The 25,650-nt window shown below is 34.3% G+C and overlaps 1 protein-coding gene across 1 annotated transcript in view; it reads right to left on the reverse strand.

Moving 5' to 3' along the window:
* The window catches only part of LOC129227875 (kielin/chordin-like protein), a 118,156-nt gene that overhangs the window by 37,058 nt on the left and 55,448 nt on the right, over positions 1-25,650 (reverse strand). The window contains exons 2-4 of the mRNA XM_054862498.1: positions 10,391-10,429; positions 1,643-1,801; positions 428-631 (exon numbers count right to left, since the gene is read on the reverse strand). Coding sequence (XP_054718473.1) covers positions 428-631; positions 1,643-1,801; positions 10,391-10,429 — 402 coding nt within the window. The remainder of the gene's footprint in view (positions 1-427; positions 632-1,642; positions 1,802-10,390; positions 10,430-25,650) is intronic.

A 25,650-nucleotide genomic window follows, 5' to 3' on the forward strand; every position in this document is an offset into this window, starting at 1 on the left:
TTTCTAAAGTTTTCTGGTGAGTCCCCTCCACCCGCTGTTCCTCACACCTCTGTCCTTCCTCTGATGTTACCAAAGACAGACTAAAACATGTTTTTATAACTGTTTTTTATAATTTTTGGTATCTATTACTTTCTTCAAAAATATAAATTGTACCTAAGGCGTTTCTTAGAATAAAACTTTTTTTCCATTTTATAAATTCATCTTTCCTCAGTTTTTTTTTATTTTATTTTTACTTTGAGCTAGATACAGAAATCCGAGGGTAGATAGATAAGGACGTTAAGTATTAGTCAAAATATGCAAATTACTTTTTAGGGGCAGCACCTTAGGTTTTTGCACGCGTGCAGCCGACACCCTAGGATCGGCCCTGAGCTCGGTTTCAATCAGCCATGAAATGCGAAAAACTTAAACATAAAGTCATTTAACTTACTGCATTTGAATCCAACCGCGCAACACTTGTTCTTTTTATACAAAAGATGGCAGTCATTCTGTACAGGGACATCGATGAGGGGGCACTCCTTTGTGACGCATTGTATTTTTGGTCTTTCCTTATTAATGCATCTGCAAGCTTGACAATTATCTGAAGTGGTGATCTTAGATCCAACCGGATAGAATTTATTTTCATATTCACAGCCTAAAAATAATGGGATAAGAATTCAGTTTAAAAAAGAAATTAATTTTTATGAAGAGGAAGAAATATTTTGTCTAAAATAAAATCGGACAATGTCAATTATAAATTGAATTTTTAAAACAATGAACTTCAAACTGTCAGTTTGTTAAAAAAAAAGAAATACCCAAAATGCATTGCAGTTATTGTTTAATGCCATAGGCGCCCATATGGAGCAGAGGGGGTGTTAAGTGAGAGCTCAAGTCCCCCCCCCCTAGAAGTTAAAACTTCCTCAGTTTTTGTACTTTTTTTTTTTTTTTGCAAAAATGCAAAAACATTTCTTTCTCCAGCCATTATTGAATAAGTTATTAAAAATTTCAAATTTTAATAACTCTAATCTGTACTGAAATCGGTTTCCATGGGGAAAATGTCCTGCTAAACCATAGGGAAAGTCTCCGAGTCCCCCCCTTAAAATTTTACATATGGGCACTCATGTTTAATGCCTCCCACTGGAAATACAAATTCCAACTAAGTTCAGAACAAGGATTAAGCTGATGAGTTAAAAGTTTTTTTTTGCAAAAAAGCAAACATATCCAAAATTAATGACTATGCTTCCATATTTTTCTAAGTACCTCCATGTGTTTCATCTCCAGCTGAAAACTAAATTCCAAATTTTAAATTAAATTTGAAATTTCAGAAACTTTGAATTTTTTTTATCACTACAACAATACCAAGTTTGATTTTCAAAACGGTACAAGTCCCGTCCCCTAATAAAGTATTCATTGGAGGGACATTTAAGACTAAGTATTGTTGAACTTAATAGTACTTTAAACATCTTAACTAAGCTTTAAAAAAAAGATTAAGCTGAATATCACAAGCTTTTTCAATCGTGCAACATTTTTTATCCGAGCAAAAACGTTAAAATGTCTTTCTAGCTTAATTTTTGTAATTTAGATAGTATTTTCGCATTTTGCGAGAAATGGGACTGTAGTAGAAATGTGGTTTAGAACATTTAATTTCAAAATTGAATATATTTACCTGTTAAGGGTTCATCCGTGGATTTGTCATTTGAACAAAGAAAGCTTTGAGGGCACCCACAATCGTCCACATTTGTAACTTGGCATTTCTTAGCGTCATAATGTTTTAAATACCTCCAGTTACAATTACAGTCCTTTACTGAATCTGTGTTAATTAATTCTATTAAAAGATTTAAAAAAAAAAGAATTATGGTAAATAAAGCATTGCTGTTAATAATAGGTATATTTTAGGAAATAATATTTCTACTCTAATAATTAGTGTCATTTAAACATGGGAACGTATACTGACAGCCTCTGTAATATCAACATTCCCAGTTGTTTTTTTTACACAAGTTTTTTTTTTTTATTGATTTATGAAATCAAGTTAGGTTTTAGCTATAAATTCTATGACATAATTCTGAAAGTCAGTGATAATATTAACAATCTGATAGAGCAACACATAACATTAAGAGTTGATTCACAATAATTTCAAGCAAGTTTAGAGTTTTATTGTATTTTTATGTAAAATACAAATGCGACAACCAAGCCCTGCTAGGCTGGTCCTAGCCAATTTATTAGTCAACTTGAAGGTTAAGTCCTGTTAAAGCTATCTACCCCATTGCTCATTACAATGTCTATTAACTTGTTCAAACCCCACTTAAGTAGTCATTTTTCCTAATTTTCAAGTTAGCTTGAGTTGATTTAAATGGCTTAAAGCAATGATCCCTTTTCTTGCTTTCTGAGCAAAAATTTAGCTAATAAATGTCCCTCATTTTGGCAAATTTGAACATCTGAATCATGTCCCCTCTGACTCTTCTTTGCTCCAGGCTATAAATATTAAGCCTTTTATGTCTGGCATCAATCATGGTCTAAATTTGAAAGCCCTTCTTTGAATCTTTTCTAAGAAATAAGTTTATTGAGGTAAGGAGACCAAACTGAACAGCCTACTTCAAGTGAGAACTCTTACCAAACTTGGAAACTAAAGATTCAAAGCAATAAAAATTTAGAAATGCATGTAAATATTTATGCTTAAAAAGACTTTCATTTGGCTCCATGAAAAATGAAATAAGCATAATTTTACCTAATTCAAATGGACAAATGGCAAAATTTCAGAAACAAAAAATGCGTTTTAGTCTAATAGTTTTCAAAAAGTAAAATATTTAGATTTCATGAATTTTATTTAAAGTTTCTTCCTTTACAACCAATCAAGAGCGGATTCAGAAGTATTTGTAATGGGGGTCAAGTTTCACTGGCCGGTGATATATCTCCTGCGCAAAAAAGCTTCTCCCCCCCCCCCCCCATTGAGATTAAACCCACTCAAATCAGGGGCTCGACTGAGTCCCGCAGGAGAGCGCTAACTTTGGTCTCCAAAGGGAGCAAAAAAAAAAAAAAAAAAGCCATGGTACACAACTTTACGAGTTTAAAGAAAAGAAAAAAAAAGTGAAGTGAAGTCGCACAGGTTTGTGATAATAATTTTTAAAAAAATAAGGAAAGATATATACGTTTTTTTTTAATTAAAAAAATATAAAAAGGTGTTCAGAATTGAGGGCGCATCGGACCGCGGGCCGGCGAGACAGTCCGCCCTTATTCAAATCCCCCCTTGCAAGAATTTTTCAATGGTTAAGCTCATAGAGATGATTGCGCTTTTGAAAACGAACTAAAAAAACTGAAAATAGCAATAGCTTATTTAAAGGAACCCAGACAATCCTTTGAACTAGAACGCGCTGAAGAGAAGAAATATTGGAACTGATATGATATACCCCACCCTTGGCGACTTTTTCCTGTTGGCGCCAAGACAGCGTCGCCAAGAAAACGATGTATGACGACATATGTCATACATCGTTCCTAGCGATGCTTTTTTAGCGCCAATAGGAAAAAATCAGATAAAAAACATGATCAAAGCACTTCAGAACACAATATATATAAAAACAACATAAAAGCACAACAAAAAACATCACGAATATATGCTTCAAAAATGTACAGGGCCGGGGTTTTTTGTAAACATATTAAAATACAATGAAATAAATTATTGTATTAATTACAAGTCGAAATTAATGCATTAATTTTTTTTTCATCATTTCTCCGGGATACGAGCCCTTGGTCTCATAATACTTTCGTAATGAGACCTTGGCTCGCCGGCCCTGCCTCGGTCTCATTACGAAAGTACTATGAGACCTCTGGCTCGCCAGGACCTCGCTCCGCTCGGTCCGTTATCCCTCCGACTGTTAATATACATTACAGTCGGAGTATGGTCGCAGTTATGTATATTTTCATGGAGACACCCAACGGTGGCTCCTTCCATTCAGTCTACAATAATGACACAGTTTTAAGTGTGAAATATGCACCATTATTGCGCAGATTTATTAATAAAATTCAGCATTTTTAAGAGTACAACCGAAAGAACTTTCAATTGTTAACATAAAATTCAGTACCTAAAGGAGGCACGTTAATAGAATGTCTAAATAATTCGTGGCATCGATAAGAATTAACTTTTAGAACAAAATAACCGTACTATTTCTGTAAAATTAATTTACATACAGTAAAAATAAAGTTAAAAACTACAAGAACCCCTCAAGGATTTGTAAAAACAAAGAATTTTGGAAGTGAGAGGTTTTTTTTGAATTCTAAAATAAAGAACTTACCTTTTTATATGGTATAAATATTCACACTCAGTCTAAAACAATACATCATATGACAATGGCACGTTACAGATACACACCATGTTGGAGTTAACTTTTAATTAACCTTCAAGTTTGAAGAAACTGGCATTTTCTAATGTTTTTACTTCAAAACACAACTACTGAATCTAAACTAACACAAAATAAGCATTCCTGTAAGGTATATTGCACAAAACAACACGTATCTCTCCTGCGTAAAACCAAGTAAAGAACCCAAATAAACAAGTTCAAACAAGTTTGCCTTCGCGTTGCCAACCACAGGTTAGTTTCACCAGGGATGCCATGCTTAAAAATTTATCGCCTCATTGGCGAGAAAAATATTTCAATTTTGTGCAAAAAATCGGATGTCGCCAAATGGGGGGGGGGGGGAGGAGGGGGTATATCACATCTGTACCGAAATATCTTACAGAACGAAGCAAAAAATTAGGTTAACATTGATTCCATGTACTATTTTTTGGATCTAAAAACTTGAAGATTGGTAATAATCATAATAAAATCCTTTTCACAGGTGGGTCAGCTGACCTTTGACCCTCCCCTGAATCCGCCCCTGCAACCAATATTTAAATTCATTAATTTTCATTATTACATTTGATTGTTCCGGACTTTCCACAAACTTATCAGAAGTAAACATTAAGTTTTGCAGTCTATAAAACCCCTCTGTTCTGCTTTGTAAACATGAAAATTGTTAGGCAAATTAATTTTGATACAGTTTTCATCCTTCCATCTTAATTCAAAACTTTTAAATGAAAGTTAGAATTCCCAGCAAAAAGAAAATACCAGATCCCTCTTGAAAATACAGCTCTTTTGTAAACCATGAAGCTAGCAGAAATGCAGGATAATTCACTTTCTTTTGATTGTGAAACATATTTATTTGAATGACAATATAAAATTTTATATATTATAAAATAAGTGCTTTAATGTTCATTGCAGGAAAACTTATTCAGAAGTTCAAATGTGTTGATATATTCTGAATATTAGTTTCATTCAAGATTAGTGAAATGATCTATATAACTTCAAAACCCTGTAAAACGCAAAAGCTCTGGTCCCAAGGTGTTTGTTATAATGGTCTTCTACGGTATTTCTAAAAAGGATTGAAAAACTCATTGGCTTGCAGTCTATGCAATTCAGGATTATCAATGAACAGTTGCCCTTTAGACATGAGCAATGCAGTTAAAAACATTTATTACATTGTCCAAAAGTACTAAACTTTAGTGTTCATGCCCGGCATTTGTATACTAAATAAGTAATTATTACATTGGCAAAATCATACCCTTTAAAGATATTACATTAAATTAAATTATCCACATGTTTGCACAGAAAACTGCCTTAAAAAGCTGAAGTAAGTAGAGACATACCGAGTAGCACTTTGGCCGAGTACAGAGTACTCGGCCGAGTTACTAAGTACCAATTATGTTTTCAGAAGAACCACCGACACACATGTGATGAATTTTGAACTTATTGGAATAGTAGTATAGACCTCCTTGCCCATATAATAGTTTTTAAAACTAAATTCCTGCTGAAATTTAACTACGCATTATTTAAAAATTTTGTTTATGTCAAAAATGTTATAAAAAATTATTAATAAAAATAATAAATAAAAGGTATGATTAATCAAGTTGGAATTAAAACAAATTATACCAGCCTGTTATGGTTCTAGTCCATCAAACACAAATAATTTTTAAAAGCAAATAAAACAAATGTGAGGGAACACTGCAGACACGATTATGTGTTACAAAGAACGTCTTTTTCAGTGCATAAAATGTGAGCTAAAGACATTCCTCAAAAAATCCGACTTTTGTCAGATGCCTTTAAATTTACGAGCTCACATTTTGTGCATTGCAAAAGGAATTCCTTGTAATGCCACAACATGTTTTTGCACTGTGCTTTTAATGTTGTTTTATTTACTTTTATTTTTTAAGCAAAGGTATTCTTATATTTCTTGTAACTAATTTTTGTTTGTAGCAAAAATCCATTTTTAATATAAAAATTCTGTATTTTCTATACTTACCTTTTTTGCACAATATTTAACAAATAGGTTTTATTAACTTTAAGGACATTAAAATAAAGATTTATTCCACCGAAGCATTACAAACTTCATTATTCTCAAAATTTAAATTTGACTTATAAATTTGAATTGTAAATGACTGCAGAATATTATATATGCTTGAGCTTTTTTATAAATTTTAATATGTCTGGGACAATATTCATTTTTTTGCAACTACTGGGTACTGACCGAATATCTGATCAAAATTTGGCCGAGTACCGAGTAATTAGAGTACTCGGTACGTCTCTAAAAGTAAGGTTGATTTTCATCATAAAATCCGATAAACCAAAAAGCTTCATTTGAATTTGAACTCGTTAAAAGTGTACTAATCATATCAATAACAAAAAGATAATTTTAAGCCTGATCTATGCCTCTGTTAGAAGGGGAAATATTTAGCGAACTGATTTTCTCCAAAATATTTCAGTTCAAACAAATAAATTGTATAACTCAAACAGATGTCACTTTTGTGCTTTTATAGAAACGTGCGAAATTTTCAACATTCCAGAATTGTTATTCGCAACTCCAACGAACTATAGGGGGCACTGAAGTCACTGTCTAATGGCGGAATTGAAAACTACAACAAACGCACATGGTAACGAAGAAAATGCTAAAAGTGTTGTGATTTTTGTTGTTATGTATGATTTTTTCGCTTTATTCTTTTAAAATTAATTTTCAAAGTCTTGTGGATATTCTGGCCCACGTAGAAAGAAATGAGAATTCAAGAAGCATTACTAAACGTCAAAGATTCATGCAAACTACGTAGTTCGTAGTTCTAAGCAGCTATTTCCACGATGTTGAATTCGATATTTATCAATTCTTGATAAAACTAAATAATAATTGTGGCCTGACAAGAATAACAATTAATGCTAGAAAATTCAATGTGACATTACAAATTGTTATCGAAAGAAGGTGATACTTTTTTGCCTTGCTTGGCTAGCGCTTATTTTTTTTTCCATTTGTAGTTGAGTTATTTCTCTCGAATTCCCGAATCGGTTCATTTAAAAATTTTCTATTTCGATTTTTCTAATTTCTGAGTTACGATTTAATTGTGTCATGTTATGCAAATCATCAACAAAATTCTCACGGATATATGGTGGTAGTTTTCTTTTCAGTTGATTGACCATTATTTCCTTTCACTTATCGAATTCTGTAATCTTACTACCATTTTATTCCACTCATGATAAAAATTAAAAATGGTTTAACTAAAAACGCGAAATCTCGCCAAGGCTACTTTGCTCGCACAATACTAAAAATTAATAACCCTAAACAAATTTGGCGAAACCTTTCAGCTGAGAATAAAAGGAATAAAGTAAATTCTTTCTCGGTTATTCATTTTGTTCTACGATAATATATTCAAGAAAATATTTTGCATACTGTCCATTCCAACTAAATGCTGCTGTAAAATATGGTAAGTTTAATTAATTTAAGATTAAAAAAACCCCCATATTCTTACAAATTCATACAAAACAATAAAAAATTTTACCTGGTATAACGTTATCCAATTTTGTTAATCCAGAGTTTTCTTGTTTACGCGTCCACCATTTAATACTTTTGAGAAGCTTAGAAGCTTTCGAAATTATTTTGAGAAGCTCGAGAATACTACTAAGGGACGAATTAATTTCTGTTGTTGAAGGCGTTCTTAGACATGTTGAATGCGTTACTCAGAACAAACTGACCGCGTTTACGTCAACAGACACACGTGATGCGCAACGTGGCAATGTTTTAGGTGCAGACGCAGTTTTATAAATCACCGCAAGGTAGCGTATTCGAGCGCTGGAGTTCCGAATGTTTCTAACATCTATTTTCTCTCAAGATTAAGGCATTATAGGTGATAAGACTTCATATTCAGAACATGTAAAAATATATTTCGTTCAATAACCGGTAAAATCCGGTTAAAATGTTTTTTAAAAAAGGAATACTTTCTCCCAGCGCTCAATCTGTTTCTATGGGCGCAGCCATGTTGTTGATATCACGTGATTTCCATAAGCGGAGATAAAAACAGGCTGGAGGACTAATAAGCACTCCGCCTCTGATTCAGGTCAAGAATTCGTTTTATGACGTCACGGTATAAAGCTGACGGAAGGGAAATTTCGCCTTAGAAAATTGTTTAATTTTACCTTTCTCGTATTCTTAAACAAAACTTTAGTCATCTTCTCCTCTTTGAATTTAGAGCTCAACGTTCTTATTTCCTTTCCTTTTTTTTCCACAGAAAATTCGAAAGAAACACATGAGTGATTCTTCTAAAACCCAAGATTTGTGTCGAAGAAGAAAAGCACAGGAACCGCTTGACCCGCAAAGTTTCTTTTCCTTCTTTTCTTTTTTTTTTTACTTCTAGAAATAATTTTCTCACTGTATTTCCATTCTAATAAAGCACTTATTTTTTCTTAGACAATTTTTGAATAACCAGAAAGTCACTCTCCTGGCTTGTTCCGTTCGGATCTTTTTCTGAAATTTACTTAAATTATTTTGCAATGTTCTATCAACATTTTAGTAATGAAATTTGTACATCCAAACCTGTTTTTGTGCAATTTTATTTTTATTTATTTATTTATTTATTTATTTATTTATTTTTTTGTACGGTCTCTATACTCATGGCATAAAAACAGGTTTGGGTGTAGTTTTAAGTTCTGCATACATAAAAGAGTAAAATAATATTTTAACCTATTTAATTACTTGATCAGTTTAAAGTTTCTCAAGGTTTTCATGTCACTCTCTTAGTCTATGAATCAATTGACTCAATTATTATAGGTAAAAAGATGGAATTGTAAATCTGCTGTACACTGTATAGCAACATTGTTTTCTCTCACCACTTCGTCAGATTCTTAAAGTATTTGCAGATCTGATTTCCCAGTTGCTCACCAAGCAACTATTTTATTTTACAAAGTTTCCCGCCAAACAGCGTTGAAAACAATTTAAAGGATCTATCCTCATTGGTGAGGAGTTGGTTATTGGGATAGGCTCTAGCGAAAGTAGTTGTGATGAAAGAGGAAACCACGGAGGATGGTAGTTTGGCAGGTACTTGGCGGGAAAACTAGACATCGTAACTTTTTAATCTGAAAGTTTTCCGGTTTTGGATGAAGGCCGCCTTTTTTTGTGGGAAAGTGTTAAAGGTTTTCTTGGTGAAAATTTTTACAACAGGGTTGTTTTTGATGAGATATCACATCTATTTGCATTGATATTATTTCTTTGTCTGTGTTTTTAGAATTCAGAATTTCAAGTCATAAATTTTCAACTAAAACAATGCATTTTATGTTTTTAAGGAACAATAATGACAAGCTTAATTTTAAGTCATGCATGCGGCATGTAAAAGATTCTTTGGGTATTCGTTTGGCTTAGAATTCCCTCGGCAAAATTAAAATTCCTTGTGCCAATTTCGCTTCAAAGAGAGCCCAGGTGCCTCCATCTGGTGGAAACTGGGCGTCCAAATTATATGTATTATTGACACCCGCGCCTTAATGTTGCCACATGAAAGACTGGATGTCGCATTGGGTGATCGCAGTAGGTATGCTAAGGGCTAAATAGCCTAAAACGCAGCCCCTATTAGACGAAAAAAAAAAAAAAAATCCGTTAGGTTATCTTCTGACCCGCATAATTCTATGTTCGTTTGGCGAGAATTGGGCCGTTCAAATTTTATAGCAATCTTTGTATCCTCTCTGTTGCAAAGAAAACTGCTTGGAAAATAAAATACTATGTTTAAAATTATTTTGTTTTCGATTATTTTTCAAACTTGGCAATGAATTCTGAAACAATTTCTTTATTTGACGGATTATTCAACAATTTCATGAAGTTTTTTTTTTTTTATGTTTCATTTTTTTTTATTTTATTTTTTTAAAGTTCAAGACGGAATAACGTATGGTATCTCTAAACAAATAATGGAGGCAATGAATATTCGCACGATTACTAAATAGATGGATTGAATTTTTGCACAAATATCTTTGAACTTTCATTTGAATATTATAATCCTTTCATTAGAGAAGAATTTTTGAATATCAATTAAAAAAGTAAAAACTTTGAAACGTAAATAAATAGTAAAATTTATTATACTTACCTCCCAAGTTCTCTGTGGAATTTTCTAAGGGGGCAGACCCTAAAATAAATAAATAAATAGGGTTAGTAGGAGTAATGGGAAACAGAATTTCAATGTCTCTTGAGAGATAACATTTTGTGCATTGTGTCTAAGAGTAACTGGGCATGAAAAGTTTGGCTTTATTGATGTTTGTTAGCTAATAAAATTGAGTTTATATTTACTCCAGCATGTTTCCCTCTACCTTAGAATCTAGAGGATAAATGAAATGACATCTTTCCTCATGAGGTTGCTGCATGAAGGCAATCGCAAAAGTGTACGAGTTTAGAAGCTGAAGAAGTTTTTAACGAACGATACTCAATCTATGGACCATATAGGTCCCATGCGACGCGCTGAAGTCTCCAACGTAACCCAACATCATTTAAAAAGAGAAATCGTACCAAAAAAAAAAAAAAAAAAAAAGCGCAACATTTATGAAGAATGTGTCGTTCAAAGTGTCGTTTTCATCAATTTTAATAAAAAACGAGCTGATGTGTGCATCACATGACTTCCTTTTACTTCAATTTAATGAAAAAAGTGCCTCGGAGTAAGCAACAAAACACTTTAAATATTTTCACTCCAAGTTTGTTGAAAACAGAACCAAAAAAAAAAAAAAAAAAAGTTTTATACAGACCAATTTTCCCAATATTGGCAATTTTAATGTGATTCAATGCTTAACTCTCTAAATAGGGTCAAAGTAAAACCAGATTAAAAAACAAAAAAAAAAAGCTTGGCGATATATCGCCAAGTGTTTGCCAAATTATAACACCGCTTGAGTTTGCATTGAAATTACGACGATTTTATCCCAAAGAGGTGTAAAAGACCCCCTTTGGAAAATCCGAATGCAACCAAAAGGGGAGGTGCACAACTAGACCCCAATACGAGTCTACGTACCAAGTTTCAACTTTCTAGGACATCAGTAGCGTAACTTCAAATATTCGGGCCCCCAGCAAAATCTGATTTTGGACCCCTACCAAGGGCGTATATAAGGGAGGGGCTGAGGGGACCTGGGCCCCCTCTAAAATCTGGAATATTTTTTGCTAAAGGTAGTTATTTTTGGTTTTAGTTGCTCACAAATAATTTCCAAACTTTTAGTTACAAAAAAAAAAAAAAAAAAAGAATAAATAATTGTGATAGTGATAATAAAAATTATAAAAAGTTAGATGAGAGATTTCCGAACTGGGTGCCACAGGAAGAGGTAAGGGGTGTCACGAAGGGACCATAGTAACAATAATATTTATATAAAACTAGACTAGGATGCTGTGAGAAAATTCTAATTCTTCAAAGGGTGCCGCAAATCATTAAAGTTTGGGAACTCTGCGTTAGCTGGGCTAGTATGAAGCAATGGTGTTCAGAAAGGGTCAGAGGATCCGTACCCCTTACTCAAGAAAAGAATGACTTGGGAAAGCGAGGTCATTGCCACAAAGAGAAAAGCAAATTATGTTGGGAAAAAAAATTTCTATTCTTCCAAAAAGAAATCTTTAAATTCAATTTTTTTCAAACAGATGCAGCTAATGGCTTAGCAAATTAAGTTCCCCTCTCTTTATACCCCCCCCCCTCTTTTTTTTCTTCCTAGTCTGTCTGAAAAGAAAGGTCATCAAATGTTTCTCTCCTTAATTGCAAGAAATTTAAAATAAGTTTTAGTTGTTGGGCTCCCCTGAAAATCCCTGAAACCTCCCCTCTCCTCTCCTCTAAACGTGTCCAAAGGTGACCTCAAATTGCGTTTACCTTTCAGAGGAAGATTTTCGAATTCTTTCTTTCCAAAGATGCCTATTTGGGGAAAATGTTTGAATTGCTTTTGAAAAGAACTTTAAAATAAAAATAATTACAAGTTACTGACTACTTATCAAGTTATTTCGTCCAATCTTCATATTTTATTCACCCCCCCTCCCCCTCCCATTTTTACTTATTTTTCCTTTTTCCTAGTCTGTCTAAAAATAGGAAAGTCTTCAAAATGCTACAATTTGCAAGCCCTCTCCACCCACTAAAAACCTTGTTTTCAGTAACTTTTGTGGAACTTTCTCGTTATTCTTATTGTTGTTAGTTTCAAATGCATGCAACCTTCCAAACCAAATTTGGATTTTTTTTTTTTTTTGAGCAATCACGATTGCTTATTGTTCTTCCTCGACTGTTTTGATGTCCTTTGATTTAATTTTCCCACCGCCACCCTCCGCACCATCACCGTCGACCGGCTCCTCACGATGCTGCTCCTATAATGAAAGCCGTCTCCAGGTTGAATCCATATCCTACACACACGTGCACACACACACACACAACTACACACACACACGCACACACATATACACACAAACACATACACACACATCCACCTACACACACAAACACATACACACAATTACATACAGACACCTACACATGCACACACACACAAACACACACAAACAACTACCCACACTTTCATGCCTGCACAAGACACAAACACATATGCCTACACACATACACATACCCCCCCCCACACACACATTCGTACACACAACTACTTACACACGTATGCCTGCACACAGACACAAACACACATTCCTGCACACACATACACATGCCCTACACACAACACACATACCCCCCCACACACAAACACACACGCCTACATATACACACTCGTGACTGCAAAAAATAATTCGAATTCAAAATGTCAAAATTCAAATTAATTTTTTTTTTCACTAATTTGATTCTTGTGTTCAGTGTTCAAATTATGTGCTCCTGCTTATCATGTAAGTGAGCTTATCACCGTGATGAGTACGTAAAATGACGTTTTTTAAAAATACTATCTTAAAAATTGAAAATTTGATGGATTATTAATGCCTCAATTGTAATGTACTTGCATGATAAACTGCTGTTTCTAGTGAATGTGTTACCGCCTTAAATGGAAACACCTCAATTTCACATCAAAAAGAGCGTCTCTAAAAACATTTAGTTATGAAATTCATAACTAAATGTTTTTAGTAATCTTCCGTATGACAAATAAAACTAATTGAAACCAATTAATCTCGCAATTATAGACCTGCTGGAGAGGAAAATGTCTGATCATTACTTCAAAAAACAACCTTTTTCATCCATCTCTCAAATGTAGATGACGCCTACGCAGTTTAGAAATAAGAGGAAATCGTAGAATGTCGTCTTTATATAGGCCCGACATTTCGAATTTTTCGAGGGGGGGGGGGGGGCAAAGGGTGTATACTCAATGCAATTTTCTCCGAAAACAACAAAAACCTACTTACTCATGTATGTGAAAACATTAATATTTCAAATCCAGTGATTTTGATCACTCATTTTTTCAATAAATTTTGAGATCATATTTTACAAGTAAAAATCAAAATGGATTTACGCTGCATCGAAAGAATATTAAAGTTACACAGTCACGTAGAACCATGAAATACAAACACTTTTCAAAGTGAAGTGGTTGCTTGGTGAGCAAAAAGCTTCTCGCCAAACAAGATAAACAATTTAAAAGATCTATCTATATTTCTGAGGAGTTGAAGGTGGGAGGAGGTTCTAATGGAAGTGTGATGAAAAAGGAGAAGAGGGAGGATGATAGTTTGGCAGATACTTGGCGGGCAAACTAGATATCATAACTTTTTATGGCTGAGGGTTTTTGGGTTTAGGATGCAGGTTTTCTTTTTTGTGCGGAAAAGTTAAAGGTTTTCTTGGCGGGGAAATTTTTACAACAGGGTTGTTTTTGATGAGATTACTTTTGACTGAAGGAAACAACCCCATTTTGGCTGATTTACTTGCTAACAACTGCATTTTTGAATGTGTTTATTTGATTAAGAAGTTCGAAAAATTCATAATACGAGGGCTGTGAGAAAAGCATTCGATCTTCTTTTCTTCTTTTTTTTTGTTTTGTGCAAACAAGATGGATATGCATCAAGCGTGCTTCTATCAGCCCTTTGTGCGCATTCATGAATTTCTTTTTTTCCCAATAGCTACCTGTGTTTGACTGAGTTAGATTGTAAAGCTCTCGTCGGATTTTTTACTTTCAAGAAAAATGACGGAACGATTGAAACAGCGGTAAAAGGAAACCATTCCAAAGATACAGACAGTTTTTAATTTCGATTTCTCAGCACATTTCTCGCACTTAATTTCGACGTTTTGGCAAGCAATCAGACTGCTGTAGTTAAAGAGGTTCCTTACTCTTCTTATATGGCCGCTTGGGACTTACGGCTGTTGTCCGAACCCAAGAGGTGATTGGAGGCACTTGTAATGTTTGTCATGATTTGATCATGTTTACTTGAAAATAAAAAATCCGATGAGGTCATTAAATTTTACGTCAATTAGACTGCCAGCGACTGACGCTATTGACAGGAATTTAAAAAATTATGCATGCGCAGAAAGGTTCAAATTCGGCTCGTGTAAGTGCGCTTGTTTCATGTCCACCAGGTTTTCAAATCCCCCTAAAAAACCCTTCTTAAACAGCCCTTGTGCGGTTTATTTCCACGATGAAATATGAAAAAAAAAAAGAGGATAAATGGAAGCTGAAATTGAGAAATAAATATGAATATAATTTGAGTCGGCTTTTTCAAAACATAAAATGATTCCTAACAACCAAAAAAGCTGAAATTAATGCAATACTTTCTCCGAATAAAATGCAAACGAATAGGGTAGAACATCAACAGTTTTGAGCAATACTACATGGTTTTTTTATGTATATCAGTGAGAGTATAATGTCCAACGAAACTGAATGGTTTGATCAAATAGAATGATTTTGATTGATGAAAAATAAAATTGATATAAATCCTGTGTGTATAAAATGGTCTCTTTTGCATAAATATATAAGACATATAAATAAATAAATACCTTTGAACTAACAAGTAAAAGATAATACATAATACCAAGTTAAATTGCACAAATTTTCAAAAAAAAAAACCCCTCAAACATGTATTTTGGGAATTTTAGGAACCCATTTTTTCAATTCAAAAGAAGTGAGCTTATGAACAGCTTTTTTCAGACCTTATTCACATGAATAAGTTCACTTTTTTTCTGTTGAAAAAGGGATTCCTTATAACACCGAAATGAGCCTGCAATTTTTTGCTAATTTGTGCTTTTTTTTCCTAGATCAATTTTCTTAATTTACTAAAATGTAATCGTTTGGTTCTAGGGTCCTCTAAAAAAAAGGTCCACCCCCCTACGATCTCCCTCCTGGCTCTACCAAGCAAATCCGTGTATTTAGGATTGTTGGGTTGTAAGATATGCCTGTTTATGTCTTTCTTGACTTCATGCATAGGCATTATGACGACAAAATGAAAAAAAGTTCACACAGAACTAATCAATCCTTTTTGGTTTACGCTTACATTTATGTCACTAAATATCAACCCTCGTGGAAGCGGATGTTTTAATACGCCATCCATCTCATTAAATCTTGAATGGTTCAGCTTTTTCTAAAATTATAATTGAACACAGGAGTGCAACCAACGAGGAGATTTGTGGATACAAAGTTTGTCAATTATTTGAAGAAAAAACAAACCGCTTTGAAAGGAAGTTCTCGAAATCTTCATGCAAATAAAACAACCAAAAGATTTTTTTTTTTTTTCAAAACTCGTAATTTGAAAAAAGAAAAAATCTAAATATCGCATGTGACAATTCGGTATTCAGATACATCGGTTTTTAAACCTCTGAGTTTCACAATGTAATCTTATTTCTTAGGCAAGAGATTTTATATTCATTCATGAGTTTCTAATGTTGAATACAAAATTAATTTACGCAGCTCATTATCATAAAGTTGAAAGGTTACCAAAATAAAAAATTATTTATAACGATGCGAACATGCATCAATGTACACTGAACGAGTGAGATCAGGTATATGACAAATAGGGATTTTTTTTTTTTTTTTACTGCAGACGATATAATAAATAGATTTAAAGTGATCCAGAGCTGTTGAAAGAGGAACTAAGAGCGAAATTCCACCTTATGCAAAAGATGCGGAAGTAAAAGAAACCGTAAAAATCTCATAGATGTCAGTAACGGCTCACTTATTAGGCGTTTCAACTTGAATAATATTTTTATAGCTTGAAAGCAGAAAAAAAGAAAAAATCCGGATGTCAAAATCGGAATGCAAAGCAACTGTGTAAGATTAGCTGTTTAGAGGAATCGAAGGGTGAAAACGTGGTTATCCTCTTGGAAAAAGATACTCAGTTGTTATCACTAGCGCAGTCAGAAATACCTTCTGGAGGGGTTTTTTTTTTTGTTGATCAAAAGCACCTTTTGTAGGGTTTTTTTTTTTTTGTTTTTGTTGATCAAAATACCTTTGGGAGGGGGTTTTGGATCAAAAGTACCTCCTAAAGGGAATTTTTTGATCAAATATACCATCTGAAAGGTTTTTTTCTTTGATCAAATTAGCCCTTTCATGTGCATAAACTACTGCATTAGAATTTGCATTTATGTTAAAACCAATGCCTCTGGGGCATGTTTTCACCCCCCCCCCCCCTTCGCTGCGCCACTGGTTGTTATTATTACTAGCATAAATACCTGGCGTTGCCCGGGTCAGAAAAATTGTGAGAAACAATAGCTATTTTCATTTGTTTCAACAGAAAGAATTTAAAGCAAATCACAAGAACTTGATTTCAAAATCCCCCCGACCTCCATCCCCATCCACAAAACTAAAACTGCACTAGAGAACAAAATAGCACGAATTCACAACACTTAAAACATACAGTTGGCTCTCTGTTTAACGACTTTCAAGGGACCACAAAAAATCGTCCTTAAGTAGAAAGCGTCTTTAAATAGAATGCTTTTAACACTACAGTGCACCATCAGGGATTGTGAAAAGCCTTCGTTAAATAGAGAAAGTCGTTAAACAGAGAGCCAACTGTATACAACAAAATTGAAAAAATTTCAGAATATGAAGTTTGATATCACTGATTTATTTAGTGATTAATATATTTTTTGAACACAATATCCAGCCTTCAGTAGGTACTAAAGGAAATCATTAAAGCCTTTCCAAAAACTTGAAGATCATTTTTTTTCGTTCTTTATGTATTTCTTTCCTTCTTTTTTTTTCGAGTTAGTGATCGGGTGGTAATTGACAGATAAGCTTTCAATTGCCCTTTTTTTTGAGCAATCACGATTGCTTATTGTTCTCATTTGACTGTTTTTGATGTTCCGTGCCTTTTTCAGCTTGGACCAGAAGCCTCTGCAGAACCACCGCTCACCGTCCTCTGCAGGCGGCGCGGCGCAGCTGCTCCGGTCCTGAGCTATCCGCTTCTCCTGGTCGGAGGCACTCATATCCTACACTCACGCACGCTCACACACTCACACATATACACACACACACACGCCTACGTGCATACACACAGGTCTACGCACACACACAAGCCTACACACTTACACTCACAACTATGCACACGTAACCGCCCAGGAGGAGAGGCAGGTTGGGGGGAGAGGGGGACAGGAGCTGTTTCTAGAAACAATAACTCCAATGAGTAGGGTCCTGTCTCAGTTCGTGATTGCGAAAAACATAATTTGAATTCGAAATTTCAGAATTCAAATTAATTTTTTCTTTTCTTTTTCTCATTTAGCAGCATTGTGACTAGTGGAGACTGCTAATTTTTCTCTTTAGTTTCAGGATAAAGTGTCACATCTCTGAGGATAACGTGCAGCTTAAGTTTCTATTTAAGTCAAAAGAATAATCTATTCTAGGTGAAATGTTCTTCCAAAGTGTTTGAAGAACGGAATAGATTACAGATGACAATTATTTGAATACTTTATTAAAAAACATACTAATTAACGTGTTTCAGACATTAGATTGAAATCATTGACACCGCTCTTTGCTAATGAAAGAAATGTCTTAGCGTTTTAAATCCTTCAAAACTACCATTTCTCAGGGGTTCCCACCCCCTAAGAGCAAAGGCGCACCCCCCTAATTATCACAACCCCCAAACCAAGAGTCTCCCCCCAAAAAATTGAAATGCCCCTCAAAACACCTCCCTCTCCCTAAATTCCAATGGCGCAGTCTGCGCCATGACCCCTTTTAGGTGGGCACCCCTGCATTTCCATCTTCATTACGAAACCTTGCAATTCAATATCTGTTTCCTACGAGAAAAAAGTGCTGTGTTTTTTAAAACTAAAATATTAATATCTGTAGAGTAAGAAATAAACAACGTCAGAAAAGCACAAACTCGCAGATTACTGCAGACACGTGTTTCGGCGTTACAGGGAACGCCTTTTTGTTTTTTGAGAAAGGCGTTCCCTGTAACGCCGAAACACGTGTCTGCAGGAATCTGCGTATTTGTGCTTTTCTGCCGTTGTTTATTTCTTACTCGAATGTTCAGCACAAAGATATTTATTTATCTTATTAATATCTGTATTCCGAATAGCAAACATTACAGGACGAAACGTGTGTTGAGGAGCAGCATCTCTACATTTTTATCTATGACTAGTTGTACCCGACGCGCGTTGGTACGTCAACAAAAAAAAAAATACATCATTATACTGATTTTCATGACAATTGGTTGAACGGGGCAGAAGTTGCTACTCTGCAGTTCCACCTGGTGGCGATTGGCTTCAATGAGCATATTATGCACCTTCTCCGTGGAAAAATACATATATATAGCAATTTTCATAATAATCGGTCCAGGTATCCAGTGAAGCTGTGACTATACTCAAATTCTGTACTCACGCAGTTTGCAAGATCAATCAATCGCTAAAAATATCAAATAGAAAAAGTTTTAAATCCCCCCGTTTCATGAAAAGCCATAAAACATTTTATTCGTATTTATCCAATGGATTGTGACTTAAATTGGAATAAAAAAGGAACTATCGGTCGGATTTTTTTCGAACTGGTCTATAAACATTCCCAGTACCAAAAATAACAAACGGTGAAAGTTTCAGCCAAATCTGCCGGGTAGTTTTTGAGTTCATGGATGACATACAGACAAACATTCATTTTTATACATATAGATTTTAATTTAAAGAAAAAAACTAAGTTAGCATTTGGAGTCATTGGCATTCGAAACTATACTAACAACTGAAACTGTTGAGATTCGGAACTTTATTAACATTTGGAGCTGCTGAAATTTTATCCATATTAATATTTGAAACCATTGAAATGCGAAGCTATATTTTGCAAAAATTGGAATTGAATCCAAGTCAAAATTTTTTTAACTATTGAAATTCTAAGTTTTTCAATGTTTAGAGTTTGAGAAATTATAGAGTAACATGATGCTTTTACAACATTGTTCGAGAGACAGAGTTGGGTGAAATCCTCGCTTTCGCTGAATCTGACGCATTTGAAATATTGTTTGAAATAAAATAAAAAACCTATACGAAAAGTAAAGAAATAAATATTGAAGAAAACAATTCAATTAGAAAAAAACTTTTGTTTTGAATAACCTCATCGAGAGACAGTTGAATAACTTATGAAAATGTGTAGTTAAAGTTTTTGAACTTTTATTTCAAGTTTGTCTCAAGCGATTTTGTGTCAAAAAAAAGGCTATGTTTTCTAAATTAAAAAAAAAAAAAAAAGCGTTTTTGTTGTCCACTAAAATCAAAAATATCGTTTCCAACGAATTACGCATATTGATACCGATAGAAAGATAGAGAAGAAAACGAAAATGAAAGCAAAATGCATTTCCTTGGAATTTTCCGCAATGAACATTGCTATTAACGGATGAGACAAGAATATAGCCTACGTCATTTCAAAGCAAAAAAATGCTGCGAACTAATAATCTTCTATACATATAATAAAATAAGATGTTTGTGTGTGTGTGTGTGTGTTTGTGGCGCGCATCCCAGGAAAACGGTAAGGCCTAGAAAGATGAAATTTGGTATACAGGTGCAGTTTTTGCTGAAAAAGTGCACCTCGGGCTTCGATTTTTGATATTTTTATTTAAAAAAAAGTTATTTAATGTTTTATGCGTTTTTTTGCACTTTTTAGTACTTTTTACCTCACAGACCCCGAACCAATCGCACCACACAAATATTTTTTGTACTATAATGTAGGAAATTTAGTTTTAAATATGATGATTGAAAAAATTTTGAAGATAGAGCAATTTTTGTATTTTTTATTGATTTTTGAAAAAACCTTTATTTTACATTTTTTTCTAGGTTTAGTTTTTTTCGAAACCCATCCTGCGACAAGTATTGAACCCTCAATTCTAAAATTTTAGTTGGTACAGTAAAACCTGTAAAGTTGACCACCTTTGTAAGTTGACCAGCTGTCTAAGTTGACCGCTTTTGTCAGGAACGGAATTAGTCCTATCTTATATAATGAAGGAAAACCTCTGTAACTTGACCACCTCTATATCTTGACCACCTGTCTATCTTGACCACTAATATACACCAGCTTTGGTTTGGAGTATTGCAAAAAACCCTTTGTAAGTTGACCACTTGTCAAAAGCATTAGATTGTACTAAAAGTTTAATCAGTTATGCATCAAATAAGCAACCAGACATTTAAAAAAAATAAATAAATAATTAACCAAACTTCATTAAGGAGTTATTTCGTTGAAAAGTATATTACCATTGTTACAGACGTACAAGAAAAAATCAAATGAAGAATTTAAGTCACTTTTGACTCGTTATGAATTTTTAGGAATTGTTAATGTCAATTAAGTAGTTTTTCATGAGCAATGAGACTTTTTTTTTTCTTCGATCGATTTACAGAGATTTTAAATTTGTATGATAATTTACGCATTATATTTATTCATTTAATTTATTATTCTGGTAAATAATCTTTAAAAATATTTAAAAGCATTTTTACTTATTGTTTTAAAGTAATGTTAAACAATGAAAGTGAGTCTAAAGTATTCCAATTAGTTGGAAAAATGAATGCATGGGGCAAGAAATGACAAAAAAAAAAATGTTTTCGTTACTACCCTCTATAAGTTGACCACCTGTCTAATTTGACTACCGAAGCACTGCACCGCAAGTGGTCAACTTACACAGGTTTCACTGTAATAGTAAAAACATTCCGCCCTCTTCAGAAGAAAAAAGTTTTGAAAAATACGCAATAGTTTTTTTTTTACAATTTTTTTAATGGCAGAACACAACGCGCGCTGTTCGCTTGCCGGCTGAGTTCCGAGTTTACCTCATCACGTGATCCAACTGAAATCGTTTGCCTTCTCTTCACCTTTCTTTTTTTTTTTTTTTTTTGCAAGCGCTGCTTTTTGAACACTACGGGGAACAAAGAGCTTTTATTTTCGAGGGCTATTTTGATTAAATAAATAAAGTCCGCGATTTTTTGCATGATCTTCGTTTCTGTTACGAATTGGCGGTTAGGTTAGGTAGATACAGAGATAGATAGAGGTTGAGTGGACAAAAAATGTTTTTGTTTTCGAATTAATACTTATATAAATAAAAAAAGATTGTACTGTCAGGAGGTAGATATGCGCAGATCGTATAGATTGATAGATAGACAAATATATAGTTCGATATAGCAGATGGACAGCAAGAAAGAGGCATGTCCGTCATTTAAGGAATTTCAACGGGGTGTCAGTGCCCCCCTCCCCACACACACCATGACTTTGAAAAAACAATGCTTTCACATAAAAGTGGAAGTGCTTTTTGTTATTTTTCGACAAAATTTGCATGAAGAGTACCTCGTCGTATACCCCCTCCTTTAAAAATATTCCAAACGACGGAACTGGAGATAGATCTAGAAAATATTTTATTCAAACTACTAATGATATACATAGATATAGATTGATTGATACCGCCACGAAATTTGTTTAAGCAGCCGCCGAAGGCGGCAACATCGGTGTAAAAAGGCGAATGATAATATTGAGAAAAAAGAGAAAAACGTTGATTAATACCGTCGCTAAATTGTCTAAGCAGCCGCCGAAGGCGGCAACTCTGGCGCAAAAAGGCGAATGGCGTAAAAAGGCGGACCAGCTGGTCGCCGCAGGCGGCTAGTAATAATAATAAAAGAAAATAAATAATAATAATAAAAAAAATCATAAAGCGTTCTTGCTAGGGCAACGGAGTATTTCTGAAAATGTCCGAATCTTAGAATTTAAAGTCTCCGACTCTGACTCCTTCATCCCAAAATCTATCAGGCTCCAGAGGTGCCCACGGGGTGGGCAAACTGCGAGGGGGGGAATGAGTGGGGGGAGTTATGGCAAAAGTTTACGCCAGCAAAAAATTGAGGAGGGGGGCTTTTTATATATATTTTTTTATTTTATTTAAATTTATTTATTTATTTGTTTTTAATTTAAATTCTTATTTTTTATTATTCTGTTCATATTTTACTTTCTTTATTTCGTTTGCGTGTGTGTGTGTATGTCATTGGCGTAGTACAGGGAGGTCATTCCAAGCTTTTTTGCTTTCGACTTCGACATTTCTCGTCACGTGATCGGCTCTGACGTAAATATCTCGCAATCTGCTATTCCAAAGTCCCATCTCCCAGGTGTCGGCGAGCGGGCGAGTTTAAGAGAAGAGACGCGAAGGGGGGAAAGGATTTTTCCCTGCTTACGGGTAGCATGAGAGGCGCGCTGAGGCACGTGACTTCTTCCAACCAATGTTCTTTCAGCGCACGTAGTTTTTGTTTCGCTTCTTCCGCGTACGATAAGGCGCGAACTTTGAAGAATCACTGAAAGGCCTGCAAATGGCTGCTTCAAAGTACACATTTTGTGTGACGAAGAATCACATTTAAATCATCTTAGATTTTCTTTAAGAAAATCCAAGCGTCCATAAGAATAAATTCTCATAGGAATTCACGAAAGAGGATAAAGAGAAAAAATGGGCCGAACTCGCCCATTTGTTAAACCCCGAGGGCTCCGGTGCTCAAAGCATTCTCAAATGGCAAAAGGTAAGTCATGTTTTATGCATATTTCAACATTACAGTGTCTAAAACAATTATAGAAGAGGGGGGGGGGCAATACATAAATAAGTTGAAACTTAAACGTAAAATATGTTGATTTACAATATAACACCATCGATATTAGTAACTTTAATCAATAGTAATAATAATAACCTTAAAAAATAATTATGATATTAAAAAAAAAACTTTACTATCATAAATGCAGACGAAGAAATATAAATTGTCCGTAATCGTGGATTGATTATATGTTGTTATTATTGTTGTCGTGTTTAATGAAGTGCAGAGTGCGAAAGGTTTAGATGCACCCGAAAGTCTTCATGAAAAAATCTGCCATTCAAATTGAATATATAAAAGACTAAAATGCAGGGGTGTGCGCACCAAGGAGGAGGAGGGTTAAGTCATTTCGCTGACTGCACCATTGAAATTTTTAGGGGTGTTTTTTTTTTCATTTTGGGGGCTCTTGCTTTTGGAGAGGGGAGTCTTCGCGATATTTGGGGGGCCTTTGCTCTTAGGGGGGGGCACCCCATGTAAAATGTAAAAGGCTTGTTGGGCTAATTGAGCTTTTGGGGATGAGAGCAAACCATAACAGAGTATATAATCTTCCATATTATGATTGGTTATGTAAAAACCATGGGCTGCTGGGGATACCCCCCTTCCCCCTGTCAGTTGTAATTATAACAACAATCTCAGTTTCGAAGACATATTTCAGAGTTTTTTCTCTCTTATCTTTAAAAGTTATAATTTAATAAGTATATGCTAAATAAAAAATTTTATTTCTTCATTATTCCTGTTTTCAAGATCCCATTTCTCCTAAGTATTGTTTTTCAATTGTTCTTCAAAAAAGTACTTTTCTCGATTTCTTTTTTTAAAACAAACAACTTGTACATATGATTACATAATTCCATCTTTATTTTCAAGATTAAAAAGTTAAACCAGCAATCATGTTGTTACAAGAGCAGTTTAAAATAAATAAAAACTTCGCTTCTGTAAATATATTGAAAAATATTGGCAAAGGAAATAATTTTTTTAATCATAGTTTCACTTCAGCTGATAAAGAACTTTAAAGTAAGTTCAATCAAAGGGAAAGATTCTAAATTGAAGAAGAAATGAAAAGGAGCGTTTTGATGTATTCTCTTTTCTTTCAAATGCGTCATATTATACAGCAGCCAATTTACAAATGCTTACAGTATAATCAAATACAGTATTTGTACAATATTGCTAATTTTGATGTCAGCGAAATGGAAAATCAAATTTTGGAATCAATTCCCCAGAATTACCAGCCTCGGTACTGTTTTGTAATTCGTTAATCAATATCAAATTTCAATGAAGAAAAATAAATTTTCTTACAAATTGAATTCAATTGAAATCTTATGAAAAGAACTCTACACCCTCTTTTGAATAACAGTGGGTATTTTAAAGAATTTATGGGAAAAGGGGGAGGGTATTTTACAACAAAAGAACGCAGAAAAAAAAACCTTCGTCTGTGGCGTGCCTAGCATGGGTCACATCCTTAGGGGGGGCAGTAATTTGTGGTGTCACCCTTCCCCCCCCATAAAAACGCATTAACAGGGGATTGTAATATTCTGTGTAAACATGAAATTCATACAATTTTCAGAAACAATTACTAGTACTTTTGTGTTATAACTAAATTTTAAGTGGGATAATGTATAGAAAACAAATAAAAATTATGAACGCTTTTTATATAATTTGCCCTAGACGTATTTGTGCTGGCCGTCGAACTGTCAAAAAAAAATAAATAAGCAGGCGTAGAAAATTTATAGCCCCTTAATTTTTTCAAATGCATTATCTCTTGAAAATAGGGGGCCCCCGATCCCTCCCCCCCCATCTTATTTCCTAAGTGATGGATTTGGTTAAAAGAAAATGAAATCAATGGAAATAATCAACCTTAGCCGAAAATGCATTTTTATTCATAAACTCACATCTTTTACATTGAAAAAGGAGCTCTTAATATCTCCGAAACACGTGTCTGCAATTTAATTCGGATGTTTGTGCATTATAATGTTGTTATTAGTTGGTTTAAGCCTTTTAAGCTTTGAAAACTTGTTGTAAAGCGAGAAATGTAGCATATATACCTATTTTATGTTTGCAGTTATAACCCCCCCCCCCCCCATCTGCATCCTGCACCATTTTTAGGGTTGGCCAAATCCTAATTCGATTTCCTCGAGCAAATACCTTTCAAAAAAACTAACTCCCGTTTTTGCGTCACGAAAATGGAACGGAAAACCACTTCCCCCTCCCGGTACAGTTACGACCCCCCCCCCTTGCCACCTGCACCATTTTCGGCGTTGGCAAAATCCTAATTCCTAATTCGTTATCCTCCTGCAAATAAATACCTGTCAGAAAACTTACTCCCGCAATTGTATCACAAATTGAATGGAAAACCACTAGCTCCCCCCCCGTGCATTTTTACCCCCCCCCCGCTCCCTGAACTATTTCCGGGATTGGCAACATCC

The sequence above is a fragment of the Uloborus diversus genome, chromosome 1, assembly GCF_026930045.1.
Source record: "Uloborus diversus isolate 005 chromosome 1, Udiv.v.3.1, whole genome shotgun sequence".
Classification (NCBI taxonomy): Eukaryota; Metazoa; Arthropoda; class Arachnida; order Araneae; family Uloboridae; genus Uloborus; species Uloborus diversus.